This window comes from Hoplias malabaricus, chromosome 13 (genome assembly GCF_029633855.1).
Source record: "Hoplias malabaricus isolate fHopMal1 chromosome 13, fHopMal1.hap1, whole genome shotgun sequence".
NCBI classification, from domain to species: Eukaryota; Metazoa; Chordata; class Actinopteri; order Characiformes; family Erythrinidae; genus Hoplias; species Hoplias malabaricus.
In genome coordinates, this window is record NC_089812.1 from 3,252,038 (window position 1) to 3,274,867 (window position 22,830).

At 41.4% G+C, this 22,830-nt stretch overlaps 1 protein-coding gene across 2 annotated transcripts; it reads left to right on the plus strand.

The window, feature by feature from the left end:
* The first annotated feature begins 17,092 nt into the window (after window positions 1–17,092).
* On the plus strand, window positions 17,093–21,697 carry gpr139 (G protein-coupled receptor 139). 2 transcript variants are annotated; one of them, XM_066643014.1, is made up of 3 exons: window positions 17,093–17,246; window positions 18,825–18,827; window positions 20,571–21,697. In XM_066643014.1, exons 1-3 carry the CDS (start codon window positions 17,099–17,101, stop codon window positions 21,533–21,535), a joined length of 1,116 nt encoding a protein of 371 aa, XP_066499111.1. In that variant the 5' UTR covers window positions 17,093–17,098; the 3' UTR covers window positions 21,536–21,697. The 2 variants fall into 2 exon arrangements, with proteins under 2 accessions (XP_066499111.1, XP_066499110.1); XM_066643013.1 differs by lacking the exon at window positions 18,825–18,827 and having other exon boundaries at window positions 17,099–17,246.
* The last annotated feature ends 1,133 nt before the right edge of the window (window positions 21,698–22,830 follow it).

Below are 22,830 nucleotides of genomic sequence, written 5' to 3' on the forward strand. Positions count from 1 at the left end.
TGAGGAGTGTGGTGTGTTCTCTCTGTGTCTGCGTGGGTTTCCTCCGGGTGACTGTCTGTGAGGAGTGTGACGTGTTCTCTCTGTGTCTGCGTGGGTTTCCTCCGGGTGACTGTGAGGAGTGTGGTGTGTTCTCTCTGTGTTTGCATGGGTTTCCTCCGCTGTGACTGTCTGTGAGGAGTGTGGCGTGTTCTCTCTGTGTCTGCGTGGGTTTCCTCCGGGTGACTGTCTGTGAGGAGTGTGGCGTGTTCTCTCTGTGTCTGCGTGGGTTTCCTCCGGGTGACTGTCTGTGAGGAGTGTGGTGTGTTCTCCCTGTGTCTGCGTGGGTTTCCTCCGGGTGACTGTCTGTGCTCTGGTTTCCTTCCACGCTCCAAAAACACACGTTGGTAGGTGGATTGGAGACTCAAAGTGTCCATAGCTGTGAGTGTGTGAGTGAATATGTGAGTGTGTGTCACCCTGTGAAGGACTGGCGCCCCCTCCAGGGTGTGTTCCTGCCTTGCGCCCAGTGATTCCGGGTAGACTCTTATCCCTGAACTGGATAAGCGCTTACAGACAATGAATGAATGCACTAAAGTACTTTGTAGTTAAATATATGTTCATTTGCCAGGCTCTTATTCACATGTTCAGTTACACCTTAAATTGTTGAATTCATTGCACTGTGTCCCAAACTACACCAGGCTGCAATTTATATTCTAGATTACTTTGTCCCTTACGATAATGATGCAGTGTTTTTTTATACCCTGTGAGGTGAGCTACGGTGTGGTTAGGAATAAAGCAGAAGTAATGAAGTTGGAAGTTGTATCCCAGGTGATAAGGTGATGATAAATGGTTATAGGCTTTTGCTATGGTAGTCCATGTGGCAGCTAGACAGTTGCTTAAGTGTCCCTGGTGGTTGCTAAGGTGTTATTTAGACATTGCTGTAGTGTGGCTAAGTGGTTGCTAGGCAGTTGATATGGTATCCCAAGTGGTTGTTAAGGTGTTGCATGACAGTTATAATATATCCCAGGTGCTTTCATGTACTTCAGTACTTTCAAGGCAGTGACTATTGTATCCCAACTGGTTGCTGTGGTGTCCCAGGTAGTTGCTACGGTGTTGCTAAGTAGTGGTTAGGCAGTTGCTATCATATCCAACGTGGGTGCTAGGCAATAGTGCCTCGTAAACACTGTAATAAAAACGCATTGGTCTGCATCTTTTAGCGAGGATAAGATTTATAGCAGGTGTTTATGTATCAGGTATAAAGTAACTGATATTTTATAAATTACAAAAAATATATTGCTATGAAATACATATAGAATATGAATATAAATAAGTATAAAATAGATATAAAAAAGTAGTTGTAATATTAACACTTTTAGGACAGGGATTGGGCAGGTGGGTTGGTATTTTAACTTTTTACAGATCAAACTGCATGTTCTGTCTGTGCGATGACAGTGAACATACTGCATGCCGAGCCACACTGACATGGGTGTGGTTTCAGCATACACAGTAATTCTTTTAAATACTCCTATAAAACTCTAAAATATAAGATTGCGGACTTTATTTACCTCTTACCCTGAATGACAGTGAACATACTGATCAAATAACAGGTCAGAATCATTGTTAAAGTTACCTGCATTCAGAAAATGAATAGAATATGAGGCCATTAGCTCAAAGTAGCTCAAATTATTGTGTATCAGAGTGAGTGCCACATTTTGATGCATTATTTTATGATACAATAAAGGTTCTTCCTTGAACATGCGGCTTGATGAAAGAAAAAAAAAACATATTTATTTATTTAGACAAAGAGAAAAACCTGATACAAAAGAAGAAGTTCATGAATAAAGGTAGGGTACTGGTCTGTAATATTTTTTTTAATGAATCAGACACTGGTACTGAAAGTAGTCCCTCAGTATTCCACATCAGTGAGATAAATGAGATGGGTTTCAGAGCTAGAACAATTATCCAGTCTTTCCTAGTTTCTCTCATTCTGCCCTCCCCCCACCAAACCTTCTCAGTTTGATTTAATTCCGAGGGCCTGATTGGAATGGCTGTTTTGTAACAAAGCAAATTATACAGTGACAGTAGGGCTGAACACGTAAAACGGTTACTACACAGTTTAATTTTCACTGAAGCTTACCATGTTTGTCCAGATATTTTTTCTACTTGCTGGATACATGATACATCACATTTCACAAGTGAAAACAGCAGTACAGTTTATACTGTTAGTAATAATGAGATCTGAAATAGACAGCACTATCTAAATCATTCTCAAAATATCAAAAGACAGTTCACAGCAGGGAAAACCGCATGCAAGGAATTTTAGAAACAAAATGCAAGTTGACCTACGGGTTTTAAAAAACAAGGTTTCTAATATGAACACTGGGTGTCGCTGTCACATAAGACCAGTCTGCACTGAACGATCACTGAGTCCATATGATCTGCTCCATTGACCACGCAGGGGCACTGCAGTCCATCTGTTTCTCTGCGTACATTCTTATCCCCATTTCACCCTGATTATTATAGAGCAGGGTTTGGGTGGTGGATCATTCGCAGCGTGTGTTAGTGTGTGTTGTGCTGGTGTAGAGTGGATCAGACACAGCAGTGCTGATGAAGTTTTTAAACCCTGTGTCCACTCTCTGTCCACTCTGTGGTCCACTCCTCCCTCGTTGGTCCACCTTGTAGATGTAAAGTCAGAGACAGTAGCTCATCTGTCGCTGCACAGTGTGTGTCGCTCGTCCTCTAGTCCTTCATCAGTGACACAGGACGCTGTCGGCTGGATGTTTTTGGTCGGTGGACTGTTCTCAGTCCAGACACTGAGGGGTTTGAAAACTCCAGCAGCACTGCTGTGTCTGATCCACTCTACACCAGCACAACACACACTAACACACCACCACATGCTGCAAATGATCCACCACCCACACCATACCTGCTGTGTGGTGGTTCTGACCATTGAAGAACAGGGTGAAAGGAAGCAAACATTGTATACAGAGTATATATATATATAGACAGTATATAAGGACAATATGTGTTGCTACTCAGAACCTCTGTCTCGAGCTCATCGTCTGTCTAGCATTACAATATTTAATTATGCGATCTATAGATCTATAAGGTTCAGCCCTGCATTTTGTGCTGATGGTTAGGTATAATTTTCCCCAGGCCTCTGTTTACTGCTCTGCTGAACATCTGACCCTTGATCTAATGGACAGTGGCTCATCATGATACTATCATCCATCATAATCTTCCAAGAGCTGCAGTTCCTCTTCACTTGGCTGTGAATGCTGATAGACTGCTTGATGATAAGAATCTAATTCTCACTTGGCTAAAAGCTTCACTGACAACCACTTACAAGTACATTTTATTAAATATTTAAGCACATCATTTCTAGCCCAGTGACTTGTATTCGGTGTATTCGCTGTGTTGCTAGTAACATGTGGTGCTGTCGGTAACTGTCCAGGTTCATTAACCTCCCCTCAGTCTCATACCAGCTGCAACCAGAAAAACTGTTGCTTTCTTGTTACAGAGCACCCCTTTTTCTAATTGGTGTAGTCTGGCATTCTGCACCTACACTCCAAATTTAGTTTAGTTTTGTTATTTTCCATCCATTCATTATCTGTAACCCTTATCCAGTTCAGGGTTGCGGTGGGTCCAGAGTCTACCTGGAATCATTGGGCGCAAGGTGGGAATACACCCTGGAGGGGGCGCCAGTCCTTCACAGGGCAACACACACTCACACATTCACTCACACACTCACACCTACGGACACTTTTGAGTCGCCAATCCACCTACCAACGTGTGTTTTTGGACTATGGGAGGAAACCGGAGCACCCGGAGGAAACCCACGCAGACACAGGGAGAACACACCACACTCCTCTCAGACAGTCACCCAGAGGAAACCCACACAGACACAGAGAGAACACACCACACTCCTCACAGTCACCTGGAGGAAACCCACGCAGACACAGGGAGAACACACCACACTCCTCTCAGACAGTCACCCAGAGGAAACCCACGCAGACACAGGGAGAACACACCACACTCCTCACAGACAGTCACCCGGAGGAAACCCACGCAGACACAGGGAGAACACACCACACTCCTCTCAGACAGTCACCCAGAGGAAACCCACACAGACACAGAGAGAACACACCACACTCCTCACAGTCACCCAGAGGAAACCCACGCAGACACAGGGAGAACACACCACACTCCTCACAGTCACCTGGAGGAAACCCACGCAGACACAGGGAGAACACACTACACTCTGTTGTAGGCTGTTTTGTTATTTTACATTGCATTAAAGAATAATCCTTGTATTTTGTAGAAATTCCATTTTTAATTTTAACAGAGAAAAGGGTAAAAATGAACACGATAAGTTCCTGTACTTGTGCATTTCAACAATTAACAATACTGAAGAACTCATTTAAAAAGATGCTTGCCTAATTATTTCCACACTTAGCAAACACTGCAAATGAATGAGAGAGACCAGAATATTTTGTGATCGAAAGTATGCTGTGTATGTAAGGAATACATGTAACCAACAAGTACCGAGTGTATATATAACTAATGAAAAAATACTTTTAATTCCAATGATTAGAATATAGAATGAAGAATAATAAACAGAAAAGTCTTCTCCGCTCTAATACACTCTCAGTAGTATTCTCAAGTAACAGACTCTTTATAAGTGCACTACAGTAAAGTGTACTACACGTGCCAATGTGGTGAGCTTTCAGCCATGGCAAGGATGTAAGGATGTGGTGTAAATGTGCACCGTGGTCACATTGTCATATCAGGCTGATACACACTCACAGCTTTACGTTTGTGTTTCTCTGTGTGTCTTGATATGATTTAAGCAAATGTGTTTTTCACATTCACAGGTCGCGTGTCAGCCATAAACTGAATAATCTCAGAACAGGAAAGGCCCACTATCTAGTAAACTCAACACAACACAAGTAACATATGAAATTCACCAGCTATATATGCTTTTGTGGTATTCCTTGAGGTTTATTGACAACATTATGACTAAATAGACTGATAGAAAGCATCAGAAACAGTCTATAGTAATATCCAGTGTGCAGTATAAGACTAACAGTAATTAAGTTTATTTGGGGGTCTGCTCTAGACTTAGATACGGTCTGTTTGTGAATTCAGTTGTGTTCAAAACAGAGCGGTAATTCTGGTGTTGTTTGGATGTGGTGGGAACAGTGCAGCCTCAAAAACTATAGCCTCGTGAGTGATCTCTTAAAGGAAAAAAGGTCTCCCCCTAGTGTGAATCATATTTATTACAGCACAGCACTGAAATTAATGATGAGGACAGAGGTGGCTTCTTACCCTCCTCCAACAAATACTTTACACAGCTGAGTCCAGGCTAGCAACAACAGAGACCCTATTCTCCCTGTTACAGGTCAGTGGAACATCACAATGAATGAAGCTGTAATTTTAAGGGTTTTAATGTGGTGTTCCTTCAGCAAATATCATTCACACAAAAAAACTTTTTTTTTTTGCACTGAGAAAAACAAGCGAAGTGTTCAAGGTGTTCTATGTCCCATTCTCTCCACAAACATGTCTTACTATGTGCAACACTAAAGGTTCTTCTATGTTACATCCACACATTCTTGATTAGGGACAGGTCAGGACTGCAGTCAGACCAGTCCTGAACCCGTACCCTCGTTGTCAGCAGCCATGCCTTTGTAATGTGTACAGCATGGTTTGCATTGTCAAATGCAGGGATGTCCCAGGATATTGTCACACTGAAGGCAGCATACGTTGTTCTAGGACCTCCGTGTACTGTCCTGCATTAATGCTGCCATCAGAGAAGTGTAAATTGCCTTTGCCCTGGGCACTGACACAACCCCATACCATGAGAAACACTGGCTTTTCAACTTGATGCTGATAACAGGCTGGAGGTTTCTAATTCATGTTTGGAGCAGCATCCATTTCTTCCAAACTAAGACCAGAGAGTCAGAGAAGAGTTCAGTAAAGTTGACTCAGTTTCTGGACATGTCTGAACTCTGTCTGAAGGATCAGAGTTCACAGGTCTTCAGCTTAGGTTTGTGCCATTGTCCTTTACGCATGGTAACGTCTTATGATTTCTTGAATTGTTTGATGTTATTTTGCTCATTAGAAGGAGAAATATGCAAGTCCTTTTCAAACTTTATTTGTTTTCTTAAGAGCCACTATTTTTTAAACATTGAAACTTGACAAACTGGTGATCTTTGCTCCTCAAAGACAGCTACTTTTGGTACCACATTATACCAATCATGTTGTCATCACTTGTTTATGTGTTTTACTTTAATGTGTTTTATTAGCTCTAAACTGCCATCTCTCCCGCCACGTTTTTTTAAAAAATATAAGTGTTTACAGCCCCCTCAGGAGTCAAGTGCAGCTCAGGGAAAACAGGCCAACATTATCAGCACCTTAAATGAGCACAAAGGCCAGAAGAGGAAAGAACCTCTGATAAGCCGGGAGAAGGTCTCGGATGACGATGACATCACTACCGACAGCAGTGATGATAAGGCGGTGACAAATGTTTTGACAGAATTCAATGTCGCCCAAGAATGTACCTGGGTTATGGAGGCGGAGGTGAAAAAGGTCAATGCCATGATTAATGAGCTACCATGCCGCCCAGCTATTAATAATTCAAATTAAAATAGCCATGAAACACAATTTAAACTAAAATACAATGTAGATTAGCAAGTCCTTGATTAGCTCTAAACTAGCTCCAGTTTAATTAAAATAATGTTGGTGTATCACCTAAATACTGGATATTGCAATACTTGTACTTTGAGTTCACTAGGTCTACTAAACAATGCACTGGTTTATGGAATTTTACTAAAAGTAGCTACAAGTAGATGTCGTCTGCCTCAAGCTAACGCTCAAAACAGTTAATTTGAAACATCATGGCAATAATGGAACATGTAGGACTATGCCTTTGAGTGCAATAGCTTAAACGAGCTTTGAGGACACAGCTACTTGTCCTGGTACAGCTGAAGGGTTTTTAGTGTTGCATGGAAAATGTTAAACTGACTGCTGAGTATCTGTATTTATAATAACATTAAATGATATCGCTGCTCACTGCTTTTCCCCCCACCATCTTCACAATACTGTGATCCTTCACAGCTGCAAGCTCATTGGCTCATTTTGTTAAAGGGTGTACGGGAACTTTATCTGTAAAAATAAAGAGCTCCGTGTTCAGAACATTAGTATTTGAGAAATGGCAGCCACATTCTGAAAAAGAACTTACAGTTCATCACACGTGAGTTCTGTTGTGATATATTTGTCTTTATTTTGATTAGGGGTTTACACTTCAACTGTGCACAGATCCTTAGTTGCTAGGTAACCGACAACAGTTGATCGTAGAATAATTGATTGAGTAGTTTAAGACTTCCCACCTTGAGATAAGAACCTGTAAGATCAGATAAGTCAAGATGATATTATATAGAGGTTGTTACAACCTGAGGGTGTCACAAAGCAGGTTTACAGAAACTGATAATTAGAATATTAACAAATAGGCCCCAAGGGGTGCAAGCTAAAGGCAACAGTGGCAAAGAACAAGTGTCAGAAAGGTGCAAGGAGAAGAAATGGCAGGAGCAAATGAAGGGAAGGGTAATTTTAATATGAACAAAAGGTACATAAAGGAACAAAACAAGGTGTATAATATACATAGGATATAAAGTGTATACAGCTGTGAGCTCAGTCACCTGACTGCTTACAGAACTTACAGGTGGGGCATTTCTAAAGAAGGGAAAACATGGCTGGGACAAGACCAAAACACAGAACCAAAACAGAGGGATCATGACAGGAAAGAACCAAGACTCACAAGGGGGACCCATCCTCCTTCAGGGCCTAAATATAATCCTAAAATTTAAATTCTTATTTATATAAATATAAAGGATTATATCATATTTTAGAATTTTTGCTCCCGGTGTAAAGTTGATAAATGTGGGTCATGTGTAGCTTTCCTTTTTTAAAATGAAAACTGTCATTCCCCACCTCTCTATCTCCTGCTTTTGATGTCAGACCAGACCTCACAGTCATCTGCAGGATGTCAGAGAACAAATGTCTTTCAAGCCTGGCTTGTGTCAGATATAATCACTCTATAATCAAGGCTTGTCATTTCAATCCTCAAAGCTGTGTCACCCGGGCCCTGCGTTAGCCCAGAAGGAGACATATCTCAAAGCGAGCCCCCTGGTGGACATGAAACAGGGCACATAATGCCTTCCCATTTCAACTCACACATCCCCCAAAACAGGGGGGCTGTGACCTTTAGAAGGGTTCTTTCATACGCAAGACCTGGGCATTACACGTGAGCCCATTCAGACACCAAATCACACCCACTGCAAATGTGTGTTCATGTTCGGTTCGGTTCGGTTCGACTCCAGACGTTTTTTTACACCTTACATGGAAATGAGCAAATGTAAAAAATGAAAGTATAAGAGGCTTGTTGAGGATCTTGTCTCACTTTTCAAGGCAGAGCATTTCCAATTTAAAGAATCTGTGTATTGCCCGCTTCAACGATCACCAGAGGTTTTAATTTGATCTGCACCATGACCTGGTGCTGCTGTTTGTTTCTGGTTTTTGCTTAAATTGAATTTTGCTTTTACCCATGTTGATGAATGAGCGAAATCTATTACAAATATATGTAACTCCAAATGTATGCTCCTGGAGTTTCTGGAGACGGGAAGAAATTAAAATAATTTACCAATGATTTTGCTACAAATTGTAGAATAGAAATAACATAGAAATTCATCATTGTTTATTGGAGATTTCCTTGTGAAATGAACAAATGAGCACGTTGACAATAACTATATAAACAGGCTTCTGATTTTTAATTCAAATTCTTAACATTCTTGTAAATAACAATATGGGCAATATCTGGCAACCTTTTTCTTCTTTTTTTTTTTTTAAATAAAAGAAATCAACACTCCTCTGCAGCTAAAGATCTGATTAATCATGTGACACTGGCAGCATAACGTCTCCCATGTCTCAGTTTATCAAAAATCCTTAGAGCTTCACCTTTTATCTAAAGGGAAAATATAATTATTCACTAACCCAGTAAACAAGGAACGTCCCTGGACGTTCAAAATAGGTCTAAAAGTAGTCTGTCCGTCAAGGACATATTTTAAGTTAGTTATCAAGTGGTGACCAATCGATAACGTCAGTGGACGTCCAAAATGGGTTTTATGCAAGTAATTTATTTCGGGACCAATTAATAACGTCAGTGGACGTCCAAAATACGTCTAATAGTCGTCTTTTCAATGTCTGTGTTTGGACGTCTTTTCAACTTTCATTTTCAACCTTAAGAGAACGTTGATTAGACGGCAGTCATTACGTCATTTCAACGTTGAATCAACGGCTAAATGTTTACTGGGTAACGCATTCATTGCCTGTAACCGTTTATCTAGTTTTAGGTCACGGTGGGTCCGGAGCCTACCCGGAATCACGGCCATGACCTTGTTTTAAGACCTCTGCTTATGGGGCTGGAGAACTTATACCTTCCACGTCCATGTTCCAGGAACTCTATCTGAGCTGTCTTTCAATGTACTGTGTTGCGGTGTAGTGGGGTTTGTTGTTTTTTCAGTATTCCAGGAACGAGTTTTGGGAAATGCATGTAGGATTAGTGTTTATTAGAAAGGAAGACTATAAAATCTTATTTCACATTTTCTTGCTAAGTATATTAACCCCGGCTGTTTATAAAAGGGTGAGTAATATATTCATCCTCTCTGTGGTCCTATGTTGCCTACCAGGAAAAGCCTTGATCTGTTGGAGTGCCATTTGAATGTGTTTAATTTGCATGAGCAAGACCAAAGCAACAAAGACAGCACTCTTAATGACTAAGAGCACAGCCACAGCACAGCCTCTGATGGGAGAAACAGCTCTTGCTGATAATCTCAGTGTTTAAATGCATACAGTATGTGTCAAAATAGAAGTCTGCATTTGTATTTATAACGAATGGTAAGGCTTCACATGAACTCCATTCATATAAAAGATGCATGGCATATTAATGAACAGTAACCGTCATTTCCATTGTATAATCATATTGAAGCATGCATTAAATATGCTTATTAATTAGCAATGAACAAAGAGCTCATGCACAGGGTCGTATTCATACAAATGTATAAAGTGGTTAATTAAAATAATAATATCAAAGGATCAACAATGCCATACAGATTTGTTTATTTTTGAAATTGTGTTATATGAAAAAACATATCTCATGTAAGGCATTCTTTCATTTATTGTATATTTTATTGATGTATAACATGTAGTGTTTACTCTACTCACAGTAGACCCCAATCCTCCACACTAGGCCTTTATTGAAAGGTCATTAAATTAAATTGCATTGAAAAAAAAAAACGCATCTTCAAGGCACTGCATGCTCTGTTCTTTATCCTCCTTACAACTTGCCAGGCTAGATCAATAGATCCCCGAGTGATGGATTAGAGGACATTTCTGCTGCAATGCTAATGATGCAAAGCTTGTTTACCCATTACTGATCTAGTTTGATTATATTCTGCTTTAACATTTCAACTGATGGTTACTTTGATGAGAAAATGAAAGAGGCAGAGAAAAGACACTTTAATCTAAAGGCAGTGAAAGTTCAGTAGCTGAAAGTAGATGGAGGGTTGGATCTCTTGACCTCATTAATTCTGGGTGACACTAAAATTGTATGAAATGTCTGTGTTTGAATCTGAAGGCAATCTGAAACGCACAGCTTAGCCTCCAGTGAAGTGAACCTGTTCAACCTTAGTTTAAAAAAAAAAAAAGGCATAATCTTTGTATAATAAAACTGACTACGCATTCTAAAACAGATTCCATTCATTACTGGTCCTTTGCTTGTGTGAGGAAATTGATTACGTTGCATTTGTTTCTTGACAGTGAAAGTGGCCAGATAATTAAATAAATTAATCATGCTGAGAGAAATATTTGGGAGTGTATAGAGTTTTGGATATTGAATATAATTTGAGTGTCACAAATGTTATGAAGTAATTAAGAATTAAGCTTCAACCACATTACATTATGGGATACAAATTATGGAGCCTTTGCGTGGATATGGCTTTTTTTTTATTAAATGCTCACCTGATATTATCAGATAAGCACAACATATTACAAGGTACAAACCCAATTCAAAAATGGCAATAAAGGCAGAATGCAGTGTCTATTATAGTAAGAATATATAGAATCATTAGGTGCAAGGCCATCAGTTCAGTGTGGCTTATGAACGCATATGAAGCCGGACCCCCGTTGGATAAATGAATACGAGAAAAGGGTGGAGACGGGGTGGAGGTGGGAGCGAGTTTGTCCAACAAAGAAATGACGTGAATTTGCGGGGTATATATAGAGCTCAGAGGAGGAGTTGGGGTGTGGTCCTACTCCCAAGATTATGTTACTACATAACTTCAATAATGGGAACTGTAGGCTTTGCCAATCACAACTATAGTGGTAACGTATAGCATTGTTTACTCATCTTGTATTTGTATGTTTTTGTTTAACTCTGGGACTCAGTAGAGCTTCGCACATTAGTTCTGACAGATTAGTATAGTTTTGTCATTCCACATTGCACTGTAATTATATAATATAATTGTATATAATTCGGTGGTCTCCAGAGACGTGGAGGTTGTGTGTTCGATTCCCACTCCGGGTAACTGTCTGTGAGGAGTGTGGTGTGTTGTCCCTGTGTCTGCGTGGGTTTCCTCCGGGTGACTGTCTGTGAGGAGTGTGGTGTGTTCTCTCTGTGTCTGCATGGGTTTCCTCCGGGTGACTGTCTGTGAGGAGTGTGGTGTGTTCTCTCTGTGTCTGCGTGGGTTTCCTCCGGGTGACTGTCTGTGAGGAGTGTGGTGTGTTCTCTCTGTGTCTGCATGGGTTTCCTCCGGGTGACTGTCTGTGAGGAGTGTGGTGTGTTCTCCCTGTGTCTGCGTAGGTTTCCTCCAGGTGACTGTCTGTGAGGAGTGTGGTGTGTTCTCTCTGTGTCTGCATGGGTTTCCTCCGGGTGACTGTCTGTGAGGAGTGTGGTGTGTTCTCTCTGTGTCTGCATGGGTTTCCTCTGGGTGACTGTCTGTGAGGAGTGTGGTGTGTTCTCTCCGTGTCTGTGTGGGTTTCCTCTGGGTGCTCCGGTTTCTTCCCAGAGTCCAAAAACACACGTTGGTAGGTGGATTGGCGACTCGAAAGTGTCCGTAGGTGTGACTGTGTGAGTGAATGTGTGTCTGTGTTGCCCTGTGAAGGACTGGCACCCCCTCCAGGGTGTATTCCTGCTTTGCGCCCAATGATTCCAGGTAGACTCTGGACCCACCGTGACCCTGAACTGGATAAGCGGTTAAAGATAATGAATGAATGAATGTATATAATTCCATGGAGTACAGACTTTACCAATGTCCTGTCCAAGAAGCCCAAGACTCTGAATGATACTCTATTGCCTAAAGCCTACATTAAGCAGCCTTTCCCATGCATGGATGTGCAGAATTTTAAGGAGGAGGGTGTAACCCAGGTTAATAAAGCAAATAAAACATGTATATGGTGTGTGTGAATGAGTGTATATGCGAATGAATGTCCGTATGTGTGTATGCCCAGATATGAGTTGGAACTCGTTCCTTGGTGAACCCCCTAGTGACTGATGCAGTCCTCCAGGTGGATGCTTGAGAGTACGCTGTCCGTTTTCACCAGTGTGAACGGAATGGCATTCAGAAGGGCATTCAGTGCAGTGTCCTTGGGGGTCTAGATATGCACCACATAAAGGTGTCACTGTGAATAAATAAATAAAACATTAGGGAAAAAATAAGTGAATTACAAACAGACTTCCACTTTTTTTTTTAGTGGAAAGGTTTTTAAAGTTCAGTTATCTACAGTTATCTGTCTCAAGAGATAGATCCATTCTGTCACCGACCGAGAAACTAAAGGAGCTTTATGATATGTCCAGATGCTATTACAGTGAAAAGTTTTTGACCTGCCATTATTATACTCCGCTTCACTTTCATCTCCTCAATGATGTTCCATTTTGGATAGAAATATAGTTTTGGTTTTTTTATGTTTCTTGTGATTTGAATTAGTGATACCAGTCAGTATCTGGCGTCAGACATCTCCTTCGCAAAGAGTTGATCCGGTTGTTGACTGTGGCCTGTGGAATGTTGGTCCACTCCTCCTCAACGGCTGTGTGAAGATCGTGTTGCAACATGAGGTGATGGTCGTGGACGAATGGCACAACATTAGTCCTCAGGATCTCGTCACGGTATCTCTGTGCGTTCAACATGCCACCAACAAAAATGCACCTGTGTTTGTTGTCCATAACACACGCCTGTCCATACCATAACCCCAGCGCCACCGTGGGGCCACTCGATTCACAACGTTGACATCAGCAAACCGCTCACCCAGAGATCTGCCCTGTGCAGTGAAAACCAGAGTTCATCTGTGAAGAGAACACCTCTCCAACGTGCCACACCCCATTGAACGTAACCATTTGCTCATTCAAGTTGGATACGATGACACACTGAAATCAGGTGGAGACCCAAATGAGAACGTCTCTTCCCTGAGACGGTTCCCTGTTTGGTTCCCTATTCAAACCGATTGTTGCAGCAGCTGTCCGAGTGGCTGGTCTCAGACGATCTTGGAGGTGAAGATGCTGGATGTGGAGGTACTGGGCTGGTGTGGTTACACGAGGTCTGCAGTCGTGAGGCCGGTTGGATATAATGCCAAATTCTCTGAAACGCCTTTGGAGATTAGGCTTATGGTAGAGAAATGAACATTCAGTTCACGGGCAACTGCTCTGGTGGACATTCCTGCAGTCCTCAAAAAGCTGCGACTTCTGTGGCATCGTGCTGTGTGATAAAACGGAACATTTTAAAGTGTAGTGTTATAGTGGCCAGCCTAAGTCACACCTGTGCAACATAATAAGTGATCGATTATCTCGGCAAAGGAGAAGTGCTCACTAACACAGACTTGAACGATATTTGAGAGAAAAAGGCCTGTTGTTACCAAAAGTCTTAGATCTTTGAGGGAGCAAAAGTAAATGTGTTGCGTTAATATTTTTCTATATTCAATATATTTGGGGAGTTGCATTCAACGTATAGATCTATGAACATTTTAATAAAACGCTAATTCAAAGATGTATTAGAGATTAGAAGTAAAAATCCATCATTTTTATACGATGTATGGCTTCATAGTGTTTGTCTCTACTGTGAATAGATGCTTTCCTTTAAGAAGCTACAGAATGGTATTAAAAGCAACATATCCATAATTCTGGCCTCATGCGTTTGATTATTTCACATGTTTCTCCTGAAAGAACATGCAGCAAATCATCCTTAATTTGATTGTCTGTGTGTCACACATTTATTGGGATATGTTTGAACACGTCTGTGTTGTCCAGGGGCTAATAATATTATACTTTTCAAGTCTAGACTTGAGGCACCAACACTACTGGGATGTAGGACGTGGGAAGAAAGCTTTTGTTATAAAGCCTCTGAATGCAAAGAAGCCAGTGATGTCTCCTCCTTATTCCATTTCACACCCTCCAGTCTTGTTTTATTTAATAGGCTAGATTTAATCTTCTTCATCTCATGCCTGTTCTTTAGGAGGGCATTAAAGACAACGGAGGGAGGAGGCAGGAGCTTGTGAACTCTTTCACCTCTTGTTCAACAAATCAAGCAACTGATTTACCAGGCACGCTAAATAAACACGGCCGCCATTAATGCCTGCGTTGCATTATTAATACAGCCTGTCACTCTGTTCTTGGTTGATAGATAGTACACGCAAAGGACGGGATCCCAGGGCCTCCCTCTGTTTCTCTCAAACGCTTTTCCTGTGGATACCCACCTCTTTTCTAATCTGTCAGGCTTTGGGTTTATCACACAGTCTGCAGCTGTATCATACTCTATCTCTAGCCTTCGTTACCAGCTTATCTTTGAATCCATGCTCTTCAAAAATATCTTGATGAACACTGATATTCAGATTTACATACACACCCAGTGAGGACACTTAGGCAAAATACTAATACGTATTTTTAAAGCATAAACACTTCATTTAAAAACTTTCATTCAAACCTGAGACCGTAGGTAAAGTGTAAATACAAGATAAAATATTTGATTTGTAAACGTCATACGTATAGAGATATATCACAGAGTAAATGTAAATTGGGTAGCTTCATGGAATTATCCATGATCCCGAGCTGAGTCGCATTGAGTCGATCCCATGCAGTAGAAAAGCACTATAAACCTTGTAGGCGCTATCTCAAAAGTCTCTTTCCCTGGAAGTAAATTTAATAATTCTGTAGCACAAACACACAGGCAGCACCTTGTGGTCTAAGTAGGCAAAAAAATCTATTGGTTCAAGTACTGAGGGCGCAACGCCATTTTTAGCTTTACATGTCAACAGCAAAACATTTATATGTAGGGCAGATAGTATCGGTATAATATGGTCAATTTTTCTAGTTGCTGTGGCATTCTGGACCAGCTGAAGCTTTCAGCCATTTACTGGAACATTCAGGAGTCAAGGCATTGCAGTAGTTCAACGTAGAAGTGATGAAGGCATGGACACATTTTTCATCATCCCGCATAGACAGTGCATTTCTTAGCAAATTTTCAAAGTCGAAGGAATGCTATTCTAGCAGTTCATCAAAGGTTTTTAATGGAGGTGCTTGATTAAACTGAGAAATTGTTCAATGTTCATGTTGGCTTTAGATGTTAGTACTACATCTGGTACGTTGGCAAGGTGCTGTTACAACTACAAGATGGTAAAATTGGTTAGATACCAGTTAAGTTTTGCTACCGTGTTGAACTGGGTGGTAGTCAGCACATATTTTAAAACTAGACATTGTCTGGGCTAATGTATACATTCATTCATTCATTCATTCATTGTCTGAAACCGCTTATCCAATTCAGGGTTGCGGTGGGTCCAGAGCCTACCCGGAATCACTGGGCGCAAGGCGGGAATACACCCTGTAGGGGTTGCCAGTCCTTCACAGGGCAACACACACTCACACATTCACTCTCACACTCACACCTACGGACACTTTTGAGTCACCAATCCACCTACTGATGTGTGTTTTTGGATCGCGGGAGGAAACCGGAGAACCCGGAGGAAACCCACGCAGACACAGGGAGAACACACCACACTCCTCACAGACAATCACCCGGAGGAAACCCACGCAGACACAGGGAGAAAACACCACACTCCTCACAGACAGTCACCCGGAGGAAACCCACGCGGACACAGAGAGAACACACCACACTCCTCACAGACAGTCACCCGGAGGAAACCCACGCAGACACAGGGAGAACACACCACACTCCTCACAGACAGTCACCCGGAGGAAACCCACGCAAACACAGGGAGAACACACCACACTCCTCACAGACAGTCACCCGGAGTGGGACTCGAACCCAAAACCTCCAGCACCCTGGAGCTGTGACAGAGACACTTCCTGCTGCTCCCCTGTGCCACCCCTAATGTATACACCTCTTTAACATTACATAAATAACTATATTAGTGAACAATTGGCTATGTAGAACTTTGCTTGATGGCTTGCCTTAATTTCTTATTATTTCATGTAGGCATGATTTCATGGTTAGTTGTTTCCTTTCCTTTTTGCTACCTCATTTCATGCTCCACTCCACACCTCAGAACACCTGTTTTCTCTACCACTCTCTCTCATGCTTTCCCTCTTCATCATTGCCGTTTAGACTCATACACTCGTATCCAGCTTCCTTCTGTTTCCCAGTCTTTGTACTCACCTCTCCTCCCTTTTCCTCTCAACACATATAAGGTACTGTCTCTCTCTCTCTCTCTCTCTCTCTCTCTCTCTCTCTCTCTCTCTCTCTCTCTCGCTCTCCCTCCCTGCCACATGCTAACATATCACCACCATCATCTGTGCTTGTGTCTCAGTCTCTCCCTTTCTCAAACACACACACATACACACACACCCACACACATGCATGCATGCACGCACACACACTCACACACACACACACACACACGCATGCATACACGGTCTGTCCCTCGTTCTTGCCTTTACTCACGTACACTCATGTCGACTGTCACCCAAGGGCACAATCCTTTCTCCTTGTGTCCTGCAGCCCGGCTGTAGCGTGTGTGGCATCTTTTTTTTTGGCTGCTAAGGGCTCTGGAGGAAGGCAGTGAGGTCATGGAGCACAGCCACATCTTCACCGTGCTTTCTTCTAACACTAGTGCTGGGGGCTCGGAGCAGCCGCATCCAAACAGCCCCCAGGGTTGCCCTCTCGGACCTTTGCCGGTCATTTACTACAGCACCTTGCTCTGTCTTGGCCTGCCTGGTAAGAGGGACATTTGTTTTACTGTGAATGACTGCTACAACAACTGAGGATTCGTGATTTTGTGCTATGTGTTGTGTTCATGTTTGTTGCCGTTCAACGAGCTGTGTTTGAGTCTCGGATTCTTTGTAATGACCTTGTAACAAGTTACAAGTTGTGTACAAGTACAGCAGATTGTCACTGAATTTACAGAAATCTCTCTCTCTCTGTATACATATATATTAGTGATGCTCTGACATACGTAAAATACAATACTGATCAATTTACAACCAAAATGTAGACAGAATAAAATCATTAGAAATAGAACTGGGAAATATATCACGCATCAAACTCTTGTATCAGTACTGTAACTCATTTTGGTAAATCTCTTCTGTGGATGACATTGACCCTTACGGGAGCTACCTCTGAGACTGTTCTCGGAAACAATCTTCAGCCTCCATTGTGTGAATAACCTCTGGCATAGAATTTTAACTCATAAAAACTCATCAAATAAAATAATTTGTTGTAACGCTGTCCTTTAATGGCTGACCATTTCCTGACTAATTATAAGCTGGTGTGCTCACACAGACCCATTATTCATGCAGTTCCTATGTCAGTGGGCATCGTAGTTCTCAGCAGGAGACAAGCGTAATGACACTGGTGAGATAAGGATTAGTAGTTGTGCCCTTGAGCTAGGCACTGATTCTCAGGCGCTGAGGAACCAGATACCTTCATTTGCTATTTGTTAAGTTCTCTGCAAAACTCATCATCACCCTATGGCTGGTTGTGCTGTATTCTCTCTGCTTACAGTAATATAATCTACAAAGAACTGACATCAAATGTCCATTTCACAAAGAGGATTTTCTACTCTCGAGACTGAGACGTTATTGTGCCTTTTAACATGACTGGGTTGAACCATGCTTTCAGGTTCAATGTAGCACATGCATTTCATGAACTTCAAACTGATCACAGACTCTGTGTAAATAAAATGCCTGTGTAAGGGACATATAAAGACTCTAACATATTGTGTTAGACAAGTGATAGACATTTTCCACCTAAATTAGTCTGTAAACTATAATTGGAAACACATATAAACAAGATCTACAGACAGTTCAGCAGTAAATTATGAGGACATTTATGCTCAAATTCAGTTTACCAGCTGCCGTACTGGAAAAACTCATACAGTTAGAGGGGTGGGTAAGGCTATGTCCAGGATTCGGAACGCCTGTCAGTCCAAAATCAGTCGACCAATGGAGATTCAAGGTGAATGCAATGCTCTAAGACCCACCATGAAAACGGTGTCAAATCTCAGAAGCGAATAAAGATTCCAGAATCAAAAAGTCTTATCAGCAGAATTCACAAAAAAAGAAACAACCCTGAAAGCATTTACCCCTTGAAAGCTAAAGAAAAGACATAAGAAAGCCACAAATATCAGTATTTTCTCCTCTAAAATTATTTTTCCGATGTCTCTAAATTTCCAGTTCCACCTTAAATGGTGATGCAATTATGTTCCACTGCAAAATTTAAGGTGGAACTGGAACTCTTCAAACTAAAAGATGCAGAATAAGCAGAATTCATCTACATTTCACATAGACTCAGAAGTGGGTGATGATATTGTGATTGTGGAACACGTTTGAAGGCATGATGCCCTAAATGTAGCTACATTAAAGCCCAGAAGCTCTGATATCGCTGCAGAATTGCAACACAGTGCTGAAGTGCTTCTTTTTTGTGTTCTGATGATGTATCAGGCTCTTGAAGGGTTGTCCCAAGGGAACATTTTAAATACTACACTTTAAGTTCCAAGGGGCAAAATTACACTTAAAAATAAGGTGTAGGTGTAAAATTAAGTGATTAGTGTTCTCCGTGTCAGAAAACCTAGTCCAGTGTTGATTGTTGTCCAGTCTTGCACTTTGTTAGATACTTTGTTAGTTGCTGAAGAACATGAGAATATGTGGATGGTTGCTCTTCCCTGACATTTTGTCACCTTGCATACAGAAGACTTGTGGGCAGTCACTGTCTTGTCTCTTGGGGAGGAACTACAGGATGTCTACAGGAAATGCAGTTTTCTCTGGTTTGTTTACGTTCAGAAGTGCCTCGTCTTTTAAGGTGGAATGGTGTGTTTGTTTGTGGCTGAACTCTCTCTCTTGTAAGTTTTATTCAGTGTTTGGATTCCCACGGAAACTCATTTATAACTTGAGTTGTTCAGTTTTGTAGCATTGTGGCTAATGCAGTTAGCCGTCTCCCACGTTTGGAGACATTCCACTTGAAGTGATCCAAAACAGCAAGGAACAGAGCAATATCCTCTTTGCTGTATGTGCTTTTTAAACTTTGGAGTTCTCTCCTTTGTCTAAATTAACTCCAGATGCCTTTGCCATGAGCGAGAGCGAGAGAGAGAGAGAGAGAGAGAGAGAGAGAGAGCCTAGCATACCGTTTTTTTTTTTACCCAATTACAAACAATGCACATTACACTGGTTTTAAGCACTGTGACTGAACTGTAAACGTGACTGAAGTTAAACTGTTCTATAAGATTTTAGTCACTCTTTGAACTACTGTAACTCATCTGTAACTGTTTAGTTTTTACAACACACACATGCAGTAATGTAGTTAGCCGTCTCCACAGTTTGGAGACATTCCCACTTTAAGGGATCAGAAACAGCAAAAATAAGCCAGTATTACCCACCTGTGGAGCAGGAATAGAGCAATATCCTCAGTTTGGTTCGTGCTTTTCCAGGTTTGGAGTTCTTTTCGCTGTCTAAAAAACTCCAGATGCTTTTTCTCTGCTGTGAGCAGAGAGAGAGAAAGCCTAGCATACTGTTAACATATTGTTAAATTAATCCAGGTCAGGAAATCAATCTCAAATTGCCACACTGTTGTCAGCAAAACCTACTACATTGTGCCAATCAAATTTTAATATACTAAAATATAATTTTTAAATAATTCTTTGAAATATCACTGAGGATATGTGATTTGGCAAAAATATGACGTGAGGAGAAAACACATTCACAGAGGCATATTTTGAAAGGTGAAGGGAACGTACTATTAAAATTACTTACAAATTAATTAATAAACAAACATATTAATAGATTAAGACAACGTCATAACAGTCTGGCATCAGCTACTTGTTTCTATGCTGCTCTGTGCAGTGACTGTTCACATGCCGTCCTCAAAACGTCTGTTAAATCTGATTGTATTGATTTGATTATATTAAGTCATATATTGTGTCCGTTTGTGTTTTCATGATATGAATTAAATAAAATTTTATATATATATTACAACCCATATTTGAGTTAAATATGTGAATATTCATAACGTATCCATCATTTTTGTCTTGCTCTCTCCCTGCTATAGCAAACATCCTCACGGTCATCATCCTGTCTCAGCTGGTCCTGCGCCGTCAAAAGTCATCCTACAATTATCTCCTGGCTCTGGCAGTGGCTGACATCCTGGTTCTCCTTCTTATCGTGTTTGTTGACTTCTTATTGGAGGATTTCATTCTCGGAACCCCTTTGCCACCTTCCTTGAACAAGACAGTGCAGGTACTAGAGTTTTCCTCCATGCACACCTCCATCTGGATCACTGTGCCGCTGACGGTGGACCGTTACATTGCTGTTTGTCACCCTCTGCGCTACCACACTCTTTCCTACCCAGCACGCACCCGTAGAGTGATCTTGGCTGTGTATACTGGCTGCCTGATCTCTAGCACTCCATACTACTGGTGGCCTGAGCTGTGGCATGGGCTTCCAGGGGCAAGTGGAGGCAGCAGCAGCACTTTAGGCCAGCATGTTCTGGTTTGGGCACACTGTGCTACTGTCTACCTGCTTCCTTGCTCTGTCTTTTTCTCACTTAATGCGGTGATCGTGAGGAAGCTCCGCTGCAGGCGTAACTGTTTTCGTCTCCGTGGCTACTCCACCGGTAAAACCACTGCCATTCTACTGGCTATCACCTCTGTGTTTGCTGTGTTGTGGGCACCACGGACCGTCATGGTCCTGTATCACCTGTACACCCAACAGCCGGCCAAGCCTGGCTCTGCACGGCTGCTTCATCTGGTTACTGACGTGGCAAATATGTTAGCGCTACTCAACACTGGAGTCAACTTCTTCCTGTACTGCTTCATTAGCAAGCGCTTCAGAGCAATGGCTGCCACCGTTCTCAAGTCCTTTTTCCACTGCAAAAAGCAGCCCGCACCCTTCTATGCCAGCCACAACTTCTCTATCACCAGCAGTCCCTGGATCTCACCAGCCAATTCCCACTGCATCAAAATGCTTGTCTACCAGTATGACAAGAACGGCAAGCCAATCTGTTTATCGTCCTAAGCAGAGACGTGCATTCAGCTGGTAGACTGAATAGAGGAGAACTACCAAAAGGCAGCAAATCACATGCAGGTGTCTGTCATTGGTTTACAAAAGGTGGATCTAAAGATACAAACACCAGGAGTGACTATGGCTTCAAAAAAGCTTAACAGACTGTAGAAGATATAAATCTGAAAGTGCTTGAGATCCATCAGATTGACACTCGATTGTAGGCGATGGGACATTTCCTAGTCTTATGTGTTTTGTGTGATCTTAAAGGATAGAGATATTTGTTCTTTAAGTGTATACTTTTGGCACTTGACTGTATTTAGCCTGAAGGAGGAGATCAATCCTAATTAACACAAGGTTTTCCGGGATGAGGTTACTCTACCTTGCCTCTGACCTAATTTGCTGGCAGCTCATATAGCAATACAGCCATGTTTATGTATAATTTCTTAATCTGAATCTTGTAAGTCAGTCTCCACCAATCGCCACCAGCCTTGGGACCGAGAATAGCCCTGAGACTTTTATTAAACCTCTGCCCCATTTGACGTGTCCATTTACACCACTGACAAATGACAATCGCACAACACAAAGGCTCAGCTTTGTGATATGGTACTGTAATAGAGTTTCTAGTACACCTGACTGTTAGCTGCAATGTAAAGGCAAAATGACCTCATTATTTTAAGGCGTTCTCTATCACAAGTAGATGGCGCCTGAACTTTATTTCATATTAAACCAAAAAAGAAGGACCATATCATGTCACATGGAGCCTCAGGTTAAATGTGAGGATTTTCAAATATAATTTGGACTAAAAATACACATCACACTTTGTAACTTCAGGTTTAAAAGTAATAATCAATGCCTGCTTCTGTTCATAGGGCTGCCATCTTGAGAAATTGCTTTAAGTCAATGCTTTTGTTCTTTTATCTTGTGTTAATTGCCCACAAAATAAGTGAAATCATTTTTGTATAAATTTATATCTCACTAGGATCAAATATGCACTGCATGGGCCTCGTTGATGAAATGTGTGCGGAATGAATTTGCCCATACACTGTTCATAAAACACATTTTTCTTAAATATCCAGACTCCTCAAAATGTTTGTAGACATTAACAAAAAATTCATATTCTAAATGAAAATAACGTATTCTCTCATTAAGCGTGGTGCTTGTGTAAAATTACAATAAATACAGTAAAATAAAAAGGATTTTCATATGATAGATGTGTTGTGAGTGAATGTGAAGACCAGAGTTTATTTTCAGATATACTCCTTGATCATATGGATATGATAAAGCATACTTTATTTAACATAATGCAG

Bases quoted from the DNA above. Each gene is read 5' to 3' on its own strand.
- gpr139 (XM_066643014.1), top strand. From the start codon at position 17,099: ATGGAGCACAGCCACATCTTCACCGTGCTTTCTTCTAACACTAGTGCT.